Raw genomic sequence first — 13648 nt, 5'->3', positions numbered from 1 at the left:
TTTTACGAATGAAAGTAATTATAGGATACAAATGCAAATAAAATCACAAGAATCGTTTATAAGCGATCGAGTGCATGGTGATGATCGATTCGCACGAACGCTTCTAATTACAGGAAATGGAGGTGTAACGTGAAAATGTAACGAATGGATTTGCAATACGATACATAGGAAACGAATCATATCATCGTCGGTTTGTACATTTTATAACAGTATAACGGAATTTTCTCATGTTTAAATTAATCGCGTATTTCAATATATAATAAAACATATCAAAAGATCAAAACTATAAATGTATCATCGCGAGCAATATGAAACAACGAAGCGAATGAATCACAACCGTGGTTCAAATTACGTTTTTTACCGTGTCTATCAATCAAGACACGCGACAGAGAATTTGACGAAGAACAACAGGAACGAATATTCGTTTTCTGACACAGGTTGAAACGTTGCCGAAGGCTGTTTCATTTATTTGTTTATTTACTAACGCGAACGCGTCTACCGGTTGATTCATCGAGACACTTTTGACCGTCAGAAGTGTCAGTGCACGCGAGAAGTGATACTATTTCGGATCGCACGGAGTGGCTAACCTCAAAATTGGTGCAAAATGGGAAACAGCGGAAGTAGTGGTGGGGCCAACAGGAAAGCTCGCAGCTTGCCAAATTCACCGGAAGCGCACAGGTATCGTTCACGATTCAATTTCAGTTTCTCGGCCTTTTTGCTGCGTCCTTCTTCTCGGTCAAGTGAAAACCGGTTATTTCGTTTGCAAATCTTCGAATCCTTCTCTACGCGGTTGCCATTGATTTTTCTTCGTGAATTTCGAATCGGTCAGATGAAACAAAATTAGCAATGCATTTAAATATCTTGATTCGTCGTTTCGCTTCGATTTAATGCGATTTAATGTTTCTTCTCGATTATATAGATCAATTTCGAGAATAGTTTGCGGATTGAACTTTCACGGTGGCTACTTTATTAAAGCGTATTCTGCGTTCTCCCAGATCCCGGATTTCACGATCTTCGCACCGCAGAAACCCAATGATGTTTTGTCTTGTGGTTTTAAAGTATAGATTTTTAAACGTTTTGCGAGTGATATTTATCATAGTATCGAGAAGCATCGTTGTAGAACTTAAGTGATTTGATTAGACGATGAACTGTGAGAATAAAAGTGAGAATCGTATAGCGTGTATAATTACAGGACGCGAATGAATAAGACGTGCTCGGTCACGATCTATATTGAGAAGGAAAAAATTCAAAACCAGATCCCCCGCCTCGTGGCTCCGACTGGGCATCGCCAAGGGGCCCCGAAGACCGGTTAGGCCTTGAGTACAGGTCGCACCTCGACACCTTCTGCATTCGAACCTCCGACGCGAACACGCGATTCGATGAGAACATTCTGTCACGCATCTTTCGAATCGTCGTTCGTCGGTGTCGATATACCCGTGCAAAAAACTTTCTTACTTTTTTCTCTCGGCGGACGAGACATTTTTACCGACCGAAATTGACTCCTTCGATACATGGAATAGAAAGATACGGATAGAATTTTCCATTCTAATTATCGCGATAATCGATATACGAGTAAAATTTCAAACACGAAATTCCACTTTTATAGGGCAAGGAAACGTAACGTATCCTCCTATTAAGAAAATTTTTTCCCTCTTAAACGAGTTTCAGAATTTTCTTTATGCACGGATGTGGGATCGTATTAACTACCACGTTGATTCTTCTTAATGCGTTTTACTTCCTTTAGAAGGTTACATTGCGGTAGCATTAATAATTTCCACGTCTAAGATTTATAAAAAAATATTTGAAGAGAAAACGTGACTTTTTCAAAAACTTGTTTTTTAATATATTATATATATTTCGTGTAATTTTTCAAAAATTTTTTTTTTTTTCGTAACAAATGACTGTAAATGCATAACAAATTATATTACATCGACGATAATGCTTCCTTATCTATTCCTAATAATGCTCGCGCAACTGATATTGTTTGCGAATATGAAATATTCAAATAATAATATCATACCAAAATTCACGTTAAAAGAATACTTTCGATTCGGAACAATAAACAATTGATCAAAAGAAAATTTTTTATTATAAATCGTAAATACATCATTATACAATTAATATTAATACAATATTTATATTTTGCGTATAAAACTTAATGGATGATTGTAATACGAGACGAAAAAAAATTGTATTAGAAGAGGAACGAAATTGAGGGGGGGGGACGCTTCTAATAATTTTTTAGAGTCTACCGATCCCCTGAATCGAAAGAAAACTTTTTATTATAAATCTTAAATATATCATAAATATAATTTTTATATTTTTCGAATAAGACTTAACATCAATGGATGATGATTGTAACACGAAAAAAAGTTGTATTAGAAGAGGGACGGAATTGGGGGGAGACGCTTCTAATAATTTTTTAGGGTCTACCGATCCCCCGAATCCTACGCACCTGGCGATTCGATTGACGAAAAGCAGAAGTTTCCTTTTAAAGAGCGAAAGGCGTGTAGACAAGCGGTGTATTTATTATTATTTTTGCCGGATGAAGCGAGTCAATGCTCGGACGCGGTGGTATCGCGCGCACAATGAAAATGGGAAAAAAAAAAAAAAGAAAAAAAAATCCATTTTGCGAAATTCTCGTCGTAAACGAAGTCTTGACTGTTTCCGTGGGAGAACCGGTCTGTTGGCACGACGCCTTTCGAATAAACTTCACTCGAGGCGCGGATCGCTTCGATTTCTGTGCAATTCAAATGCATCAAGTTCCTATTAAATGGCCGTCTTTGTTCTGGCTCGTGTGTCCTCTCGGATTCGATCGAGTTTCATGTACGTTATTTCGTAACATCCCACGTCCCCGCGATAACACCGATGGTACAATGGTATCGTACAAATTCGTCTGTCATATTCCATGCTTGATATTTTTGCCCGCTTCACGTGCATGCATGCTCGCCGATGGAATATTCTGCCGCTTCGCTGTGCGCTTTTCGAAACGGATAAAAGTGTAACGGTTCTTAAAAAAAAAAAAAAAAAAAAAAAAAAAAAAAAAAAAAAAAAAAAACGGTGATTGTGCGCGGTATTTCGTTAAACCAAGTGAATAGTTGAATAATGTACAAGTAAATTGGTGTAACGAATCAAATCTGATCGTGTTTTTAGAACGTGGAGTAATAAGATTTTATAAGATCTACGCGATAAAAGTAAGTAAATTATTATTTTTTTTTTTTTTAAACGAGTTGAGAAACGAAACGAAGCAAATCAAAAGAATTTGTAATAATAATAATAATAGCGATAAATTTGGAATTACGTTACATCGATTCAAGCATGAAAATTATAGATTACATATTTACAAAGAAATCATCGACCGTTCTTCTATATACTTTTTTCAAGATTTAAGAAATATCGTAAATACGAAAAAAAGTTCGATCAAAAGGGGGAAAAACGTAATAGCGTGGCGCGTTAAAGGAAAGAAGAGGCGAAGGAAGATAGAAAAGGAAAAAGGACGAAAAAAAAGTCGAGCACGGGTTGGTTATTCACGAAGCACGTGGCCGCAGCACGGTCGCGATTCTAAAGAGATACTTTCTCTTTCTTTCTCGTGTCCTTCCTTTTTCCTTGCCCTTTCCTCCCTCCTTTTTCAACGTATTACGCTCGCCGAGTCGACCCGTTTGATTTATTATTCGCGACTCGTGCGATTATTTCACGCGGGGCCATCATTTTCTCCCTTCGTTTCGTCCTCCACGTCGTTGTCGTGGTCGTCGTGATCGTGGTCGTCGTCGTCGTCGTTGTCGTCGTCGTCTCCCTTTCCCTTCGTTCGCTTTCGAGCGAAAATTCTCTTTATTTAGCGAACGAGTTCAAAGACATTCGAGAGAGACGAGTGTGAGTTCGTGTTTTCGATGTGAATGGTCGCAGAAATAGATTCTCGAGTACGTTCTTGCTTCTGTTAGCGATCGCCTGGTCAAAGTGCGCAAGTTGGACGCATTGAGAGATCGATCATCGATCGTTATACGCGAAATCACCGTTCCCTTTGTATTCATTCGCCGTTGAATATCCTGCTTTTGATATCTTGCGTTCTCTGTTGAGATTGCCATGCTGGAAATGCCATGCTCGATATTACTGCTATTTTCGCACGCGTGGAGAACTCGTTAAGGAGAGAGGATCGAGCGGGAGATCGTAATTAAAATAATAGTTTTCGTAGCTAAATAAAATTTAAGTAACGGTGTATACGTAATATTTTTCATACTTTTTAACACGGGAATGAAATAACGTCGGACGAACAACGGTGAATAGAGAATATATCCTCCCACGTTTTCGATACCTCTTCTGCCTTTTTACATTTTAATTCATTAATTAATTAATAATTGTAGAAATTTAATTAGGATTTCGATCAATTGAAATTCGATTAATCACGGTTGAAATTGTTCCCTTTATTGAAAACTATTTACAGAAAATTGGATGGAACGTTTTAATTAATTTCCTAATTACAACAATCGAAATCAATCAATCAAATAATTATTTCGTGCGTAAAATAATGATTCGTGTTAAAAATCAATTACTAATTTATGATATCGATAAATAAAAAAAAAAAAAGATCTAAATTCGAAACATTTACACGTTTTAAAAAGATTGAAAAGATTTTTAAATATTTTATCGTATTATCCGTGTAAATTTCTTATTTATATATAATGAAAATAGGCAATGTATACACACATACATATGACGTATATATGAATGCGCATGTCATCAAACAACTTTTACACAAACTCCTCAATTACTTTAATGTATTCTCTCCCGTATATACAAGCACTCGAGGGAAAGTCACTTCCCGCTGGTAAAACGTGCCTTCCCGAATGTCATAATTAAGTGTAACCTTTCGACGGCCTCTTGTCGCGAACAAAGAGGAGGAGGAGGAGCGTTCGATCGTTTCGAAGCGAAGATCCGGTCGTGCCATGAGAACACTTGGATCCGACATTTTATTATTATGTTTTTTTTTTCTCTTTTATCAAATCCAAATCTTCTTATTTTCATCTTCCTTTGCGTTTCCATTCGCGTATCTTCTAAAAAATATTTTTCTATTTTCCAAGGACAAATCATCTTCCCGATCCTTCGCGTTTAAACGAGAAGAAGGGCATCGTTATTTGAACGATCGATGGCGCGCAATCGCGATCGAATCGAAAGATACGATTTCCTCCAACGAGTGGAGGGGGAGGGAGGGAGGGAGGGAGGGGAAGGATCGAAAGGAAATTACGGTGGCGCGAACAAGCGAAAGATATATCGGGAGACGTTAGTCATAGGAACGAGAGCCGGGAATACAGCCATGCCTAATAAACGTTTGTCCCGCGTCCTTGCGTTTCTGAAGACGAGGAATAATAAGCGGTTAAGCGGCCGCGATAATAATATCATCCGCGTGGAATAGTGCGTCGCCCTTCCTGGTAGAACACCGTCCTTTTTCCCCGAGATTATCTAAATTTATCTCCTCTAGCTCTGGAACAGGAACGCGCAACCGTTCCATGTGCGCGCGCCTATAGCCGCGCACTTTCTCCTCTCGCCGCGTTTCTGCCTCTATCGACCACTCGAGAGTCGCCTCTTACAACCTTCGAGCGAAGAGTAATCGCCTCTCGCCCCCCGCCTCTCCCCACCTCCGATTAATTATCGGCCGCTAGTCGCGCGAATTATCGCGAGAACATCCTGAGAACATGCGCGCGCTCGAAACAAATGCGTCCTGAAAACAAATGTCTGCCGTTTCGTTGCGCTCGATTATTATTGTTGTTGTTGTTGTTATTATTAGTTATTATTACACGGATATAATTCGTGTATAATTTTATTGTGATAATAATAACAGTTTAATTTAACACAATAAAGAGAGATTTTTCGAGATTCTTGTTAACAATAGAAGAGGGATAAGAAAGGTGTGATGATCCGTTATGAGGATCGATGTCTCAGACTCGTTTGAAAATAACTCGATTTGGCTCGTATCCACGGATGACACATATACACACATACAATATACTCTAATACCGCGAATGAATTAGCCATTCGTGCGAAGTATTCGAGTAAAACGCTTGTCACCCGCGATCATTCTTTAATATACATTACTGCTCGACATAGATTTATATCGTTATAACGTTATACTATCCGTCTTCCGTTTATTTTACATCGTGGATGAGTTGTGTCAACTGGGATGATTAAGCTTCCGTTATTATTCTTCATATATATATATATATATATGTAACCGTGATTCGTTTTATCTTTGTTGCACTTTCATCGGTAAACGTAAATTTTTTTTTTTTTTTTTGGTTGCAAATTTCTATGCAAAGTAAGATAAATCTTGGAAGTATTTATTCCCCTTGTGACGTGCTTTTTCTTAAATTTTCTTAAATGCTTTTTCTTAACGCAACAAGGGGCAAGCTGACATCGCTCGTCCGTGGAATTTCTATGCGCCTTGTGAATAGTACAATTTGCATTCGTATACAATATTTATCGTTTAGGATACGGTTGGAAAAAATCAGTGGTGTGTACGCTTTCACCGTCGTTGCAAACTGGTCTTCAAAAGAACTGACTAACCGTGCAATTACTCCCGGTGCCATGGATAAATTACCAGATTCATTCACGCGAAATATTTATGCGAGTTGACCGCACCAACTTGATCCTAAGAATTTCACCTTACGTGTTCAATTTCGATTTTTCATTTTTCTCTTTACATTTGTTATTAAAAAATAATAATAATAATAATAATCAAGTCAATCAGTATACAAAAATAATCGTCGTGGTTTGGAACTCTTTCTCATTTCCATATCAACCTAGTTTCCAGAAGAAAATCGATTAAATACGACGGAGAGACACAGGGTGGTGAAGGTAATAGGCAGTGATGGGGGAAATTTAATAGTTGAAGTTACTTTAATATTTTATTCTTCAAAATATAATAATAATAGGAAATAATTGTGATGCAGTTATACGAAAATTAAAAATTAAAAAAAAATACGAAAGTTATACGAAAAGCGGATTATTATTCGAATATTTTAACAAGTAATTATTTAAAGTAACTTTTTTACCAATTATTTTTTCAACGTGTTAAAATCCAACTCTGGTTACGAATAATTATGTTTGTCGAAAAAATTTCATGAAAATTAATAAGCAATATTCGACATATAACAAAACCTATTAAAAAGTAATTTGCTTCAAATAATAAATGACAATTCATTGTATCATCTGTCCAACAGTGATGGGGAAAATTTAATAGTCGAAGCTATTTCGATAATTTATCGTTCAAAACGTAATAATAATCGCAACTGTAGTGCAAACAGTATGAGATTATGCGAAAAGGGAATCAACTATAATAATTACGAGCAAACGTTATTCGAGCATTTTAACAAGCGATTACTTAAAATAACTTTATTCGAGATTTTAATAATCCAACTCTGAATAATTATCGAGTAGGAAAAAATTTCATGAAAATTAATAAGTAATATTCGTCATATGACACAACCTATTAAAAATTTGCTTCAAATAATAAATGACAATTCATTTTATTAAATCTGTCCAACAGTGATGGGAAAAATTTAATAATTGAAACTATTTCGATAATAATCGCAAATAACTGTAATGTGATATTATACGAAAAGCGGATCATCTAAACTATCATAATAACTACTAGCAAACGTTATTCGAGCATTTTAACAAGCGATTACTTAAAGTAACTTTATTCGAGGTTTTTAACCAGCTACTTTTTCAACGTGTTAATAACCCAACTCTGATTAGTGGGCAATTGGAGGAAACGTGCGCGCGGGATCGGTTGACCGAACCTTCTAGCTATACGGTTATCCGCGCGAGATGCACAACTATGCGCATAAACAGACGCGGCGTGGTTCGATATAGCGCATGTGGGGTGGGGGAAGTTGGTAACGGCACTTGTGCTCAACCGTGTGTACACGGGGTTAGGTAAAAAGGTAGAGATCCCTATCGACACCACGCCACCCGGCGACATTCCTTCTAATTGCTTCGAAACTTAGCGGCTTCGGTCCGCGCCAATTTTTTTCCCGATCGTCCGGCCAATTAGATCTAGCCACGAAGACACGCGATCCGGGTCCCGAGGTGGGGTCGCGCGCCGCGTCGCTCGCGCTTTCACGAACTCGCCTCACGACTCGGCTACGCCTCTCCAGACGATCGTTCTCGTCTCGTTCAGGTAAAACCGTAATTTTACGCGTTACTCCACCGTCCAACTCTGTTATTTATCGCCGTTAACGAGCTAACGATCTTGATTTTTTTTTTCTTTTTACGACCAACTATAACCTCGCTCTATTCGATCTCTGTGGATTATCTCGAAACACTACCTTTCTTGCAAGGAGAATATTTCTCGTGATTTTTTTTTTTTCTTTTTTCTTTATGATAAGACGATTTTAAACTAATTCGAATTAGCTTAGATTTTTTAATATTCGAATAAACAGAGATAGGACGTTTGAACGTTGTTTTTTTTTTTTTTTTCGAAACGTGTATTTCGATGAATGATTTAAGGAAATCTAGGCGAAGTTATTACATATGAAAGCGATCTCGTTAGCGGGAAACGGTGATTTTATGTAGACCGGAACTCGGTAAGAGTCATTCGTCTGTAGAACGCTATCGTTACCGTCATTACGATACCGTTATCATCAGTTGGGTCATTGTTGTAATATTATCTGGGACGAAAATATTTTTTTTGTGCATCCTTTTCGCCGCTCAATGAATCGATACGATCGTATAGTATTCGCGCGATCGAATAGATTCGCTTTTAACAACAATTTATCAAAGTAATATTCTAAATATTTCTATTCCTACTATATACGTGCTAGACGATGTAAACTTTATTGTCGAGAAGAAGATTCGATCGTACGCATCGTATTCATCGTAGCCAGTATGACTTTTGGGAAGCGTGCGGTTGAAATGGCAGGGAGGAGGAATCGGATATCGATCCTCGAGGGCCTCCCAACGGATATGGAAACCAGAAGCTTGAGTAATTAACAGAATCTCCTTCCCCTTTGCCGTACATATATACCTGCATGCCTGTGTCTGCATTAATTGTCTCCACGACGTGTCCGTATCACGAGTGTACGCGACACAATCAACACGCGTGTGTGCGTAACTGAACACGCGTTTTGCATATGGAATTCTTGCAACGTGATCCATCATTCGAGTTAATAACACTCGTACAACTAGAAGACCGATACATCGATTCGATAACAAGCCTTATAATTAATAGCTTTCGTTTAACCGTGCAATGATTCACCCAATATTATTGTTTCGTATTTCGATTCGAACGATATATCGAAACAAATAACAATTCATGCAATTATTATCGTTGCCGTCTTGTTCGCGAATTAATTATTTAAAATTAATTAAAGTAAGAAGTGAAATCGTGGAAAAAAGATTTTTACCATAAAAGATTCCGATCAAACTCGAATCCCAACCGCGTTAAATTTGGCCGTGAAACTCGATTTTAAGCCTCTTAGGGAGCGGTATTCTATCTCGTTAAGTTTACGACATTGAACCGTGAAACGGGATCCCGCAAAAAGGATGGTACTTTACAAGCGTAAGCTTAGAAGTTTCACACCCTTAACGTCTCATCCTCGGTGTTCAAAGCTTAATAATATCTTCGATAGCGTGCAACCATTCGAAGAAACACCTCTTGCCTACGAACGAGGGACAAAGGCGTCGTAAAGACGGTGTTTACAGTCAAAGCACGTCATATCTTGCCATATTAATATGTCGACTGGTTGCAGAGAAGTCGACAGAAATTGCAAAACGTGATACCGATGGCGCTGCTGTTCGCAACACCGACCGAGGACATTAATTCCTGATATTACCCTCGTAAATATCGCCGAAACGTTCCCTCTACTGGCAGGTTTCTTCCTAAGATTGAAACGCTTTTTTCTTTCCCGCGACGTCAATGTATCGTCGCAGGAAAATATTTCAATTTTTTTCTTTTTCTTTTTTTTATCCTACGATCTATTACCATCGATATATCACCACGACTCGGACGAATCTCGCACGCCGCTGCGCGAACGAACGAATCGACAAAGGAGAAAAGCTCGTAAATTTTTATGGACCACCATTTCTCTTCCATGGCATACGGATTGGTATATTTGAAAAAAAACCATTCTTAGGTGGAACGATATTTCCTCTAAATTACTAAATTTGAAAAATATCCGTTTGAACGAATCTTTAATTGCAAAAAAAAAAATTGCGTCGTATCCGTTAAATAATAATTACGACGGTGAAGAGAAAATAAAGAATTTAATTTATATACTATACTTGTACAAGTAGGTATAATAAAAACCGGTAAATAAATTTCTTTGGAAAATTTTTACGCGAAATGAAAGGTGTAATTATTCTTTCTCGGATATAGGTAGACACCATTAACTAGGTAGTACAGGAGTAAGTATTTTAAACGCCGCGGAAAATATAAGTCTGCAATCTTATTCTCTTCGAGCGAATAGCGAAACGAGAGAAAAATAAATTTCGCGTCAGCGGATAAAAATAGAGGATAAAGATTATATACTTTAAAAACAAAGAAACAAAGAAAGAAGAATTTACTCGTTTTCTATCTCGCTTCGTTTCGTTTCTTTTTTTTTTTTTTTTACCTACGTACTCGTGCGGTTAAACCATCTAATTCGATATTAAAAATAAAACGTACGATTCCTCGGTACTCTACCTTATCTACGAGCAGCGTGTGGGTAGATGATTCGTTTTTAAAGAGAATAACCGGTCTTGTATCAATTCTTACGATCAATATCGTCCAGTCGACACGAGTCTCGTATCCTCGTACATCCTAAGGGGAACACGAGGATGCGCCTTGCTTATCGGCACGGGTACAGTTCGCCTCCAATAAACGTCTCAACGTTCTTTATGCGTTATAATGCGCCTATAACCACCGCACCATTGAAAATTTTTATTCGAGTCGTAAAAGGAGGTCAGCCCATTAACGCGTCTTGTTCCTACATTTTACCCTTAGGCTTGAAAATAATCGAGGGGGAGCTTGTAACCTGCGAAATAGAGGCACACGTGCATATCCGTATTCATCGATTCAAACGTAAATAATAGTACCATTTCACTTATCAAGATTTGTAAAGTATTAAAAATCTTTACTCCTCGTTTTATTTAAAACGAGTGTTTCGAGGGAAAAAGAAACAGGAATAGATATTCCGCGTATCCCTGACGTTTCGATCAAAATATCCCAAAACGAGAATAATTCTCTTAGCCTTGGTCGTTTCTAGGAAAGTGGTGCTTTCATTGGTTGATTCATCGACAAAAGCGTGCGGGAGAAAAAAGAGGAGCTTCTTCGAGTATTCAGATACCGACGTCATCGTTTAAGCCAAATATTTACCATTCTTCGGTGACGCGACACGCGGTTAGGATTGTTACTTGGTAGATTTCACGTTTTCACGAGTTATCTCGCATTTCTTCGTTTCACGAGTGTGACGCGTCTCATGGGTTTTACCCTTGGCTACGTCGTTCAGTCTTATTTTCATTCCCACGAGCAGATTTATTCGTCGTTCTAAAATCTATTACGCTCTTTCGACTCGCCATGTTTAATTTGATTAAAATACAACTTTTTTTTTTTTTATTCTTTTCCAGATACATTTGTGTCCTTAAAATATCAATGCGTTTTTCTAAAAACTTTCTACGTATTTTTCTCTACGTAATGCCATTACATAAAAGAAACAATTGAAAATAATTTAATTTCTCGATTATTTTAAAAATCATTCGAATAGCAAATTGGCAAAACGGGGATTGATTTCACTGCACCATGTTCGTTGCAACGAGAAGGAAGGAACGAAGAGAAAAAAGGAATTCGCGTCGAAGGGAATCGCGTACGCTCGAGCTTGAAACGACCACCAACGAGACTCTCTTTCCCTCCTTTCGTGTTTTCGTTCACCAGCGTTTTCTTTGGCCCGCGCGTTAACGCCCTCGTCGAGTTTTCTTCCTTTTATTTCTCTCGCGTTTGCCCTCTCGCTTTCCGCTTTTTTTTTCGCCGGAGCACGCGATTTCGGTATGCGATCCGATCGCAGCTCGCTTGCCGAAACTAAACACGGATCAAGATCAAGAATTTGCATTCGCCTTTGACGAGTTTATCGTTAATCGCTTCTCGATTTCTCTCGATTTCTGCGTTCATGCTCTCGCGTCTTTTGTTTGAACGCTCGGATATTATTTCTTACGCGATGCAGCCAAGATTATTATTATTTGATAAACAGAGAAAGAGAGAGAGAGATAATTAACCGGTATAATTACTGGATGGTTTTATCTGTATTTCCGTTTCGACGAGTCGACCGTATGAAATTTCATCGTTACGCCACGCTTCGTGGGCTGCTTTTCATACGATTTGGACCGCTCAAAAACACGAAAAAGAAGTAACTCTTTGGAAAATAAACCCTTCTCGGAAAAGAGGAAAGTTATCGTGGAACGATAAAATAGGATGCTCGAGAGAACGTCGTGCACATCGTATACCGTACGATTGAATTTCAAAATTTTCCATCGATACTCGATTCGAGTTAAAGTGTACCACTCTTTTCCTTCTCTACCTAATGGAAAATAAAAATAAAAGAGAGCGCTTAGAAAACTAGAAAATAGTGGTTTTTGGTTCGAGCGTTGGAAACGGTATTCGAGCGTTAATAATAAAAGTAACGAGTTCCCAAGGACGTTGCTTTCTAAATCTGTTTCTTCGATCCATCCAGATTGCCGTCACCGTACAACAAGCAGTCGGCAGTCGGGGGTGCAGGTGGCGGTCCTGGCGCTGGAACCACGAGCATACCCTTGCCTGCCACCGTAGCTGCGACCAGAAGGTGTCCCCCGGACAAGGTTAGGCCGGCTCCTACGCCCACGCATCAATCGCAACTCGGTAAGTTTCCTCTTCTTGTATCCTTCCTAACCGTAAACTCTCCCCATAATATCGATCCTCTTCTCCTTCAATCTCTTGCTTTCAAATCTTAACGACAAACGATCTATCTTATAATTATTTATGGAAATGGGCGATATACATCTTATTAACGGTTCTCATTGTTTTAACATTTGTTTCACATTATACGATAATAGGTGTTGACCTAATCCATACGTTCCATAACTTGTTGGAAGGAGCTCGCGCGATATTTATAGATCCCCCGAGAAAGTTATAGAGGTCGCAAACGTTATCTACGCGTAATTTACTTACGTATTCCACTCGATACTTTAAAATCGTGATGAGATTTCTTCGATTTCGGAAGGGAGGAGGGGGGAACAGGGTTGACAGAGAAACGATCGTTTGGCCTGAACCCTATCTAATCCCAAATATTTCGCTCGATAAAAATTGGAGGATCACAAAATCATTATCAATCGTAATGGCGTAACAAACATAAATTCGCGGATTCCCTCCCCTCTTTCTGTATTTTCGCTGCCACTCTTTTCCTCTTTCCTTCGCTTCTTCTTTCCTTGCTTCGCTCTCTTTCTCTCTCTCTCTCTCTCTCTCGCTCTCGCTCTCGCTCTCGCTCTCGCTCTCGCTCTCGCTCTCGCTCTCGCTCTCTCTCTTTCTCGTCTCGCTCTCGCTCTCTCTCTCTCTCTTTCTCGTCTCGCTCTCGCTCTCTCTCTCTCTCGCTCGCTCGCTCCTCGCTCTCTCGCTCTCTCGCTCCTCGCTCTCTCGCTCTCTCGCTCTCGC

General features: G+C 38.7%; 1 protein-coding gene across 4 annotated transcripts in view; it reads left to right on the top strand.

Annotated features, from left to right (window-relative positions):
• LOC122720949 (protein sickie) overlaps window positions 1-13648 on the top strand; it is a 156444-nt gene that overhangs the window by 61450 nt on the left and 81346 nt on the right. For 3 of the 4 annotated variants that reach the window (XM_043948106.1, XM_043948097.1, XM_043948088.1), the window contains exon 6: window positions 12696-12859. In XM_043948106.1, the coding sequence (XP_043804041.1) occupies window positions 12696-12859 (164 nt within the window). Of the gene's footprint in view, window positions 1-567; window positions 679-12695; window positions 12860-13648 lie in introns of those variants that run through there. The other variant, XM_043948112.1, reaches the window with a different exon arrangement.

The sequence above is a fragment of the Apis laboriosa genome, unplaced genomic scaffold (assembly GCF_014066325.1).
Source record: "Apis laboriosa isolate Shangri-la unplaced genomic scaffold, ASM1406632v1 scaffold105_cov147, whole genome shotgun sequence".
Lineage (NCBI taxonomy): Eukaryota > Metazoa > Arthropoda > Insecta > Hymenoptera > Apidae > Apis > Apis laboriosa.
Note: the sequence above shows the minus strand (reverse complement) of the source record. Positions and strands in the feature narration are given on the sequence as shown.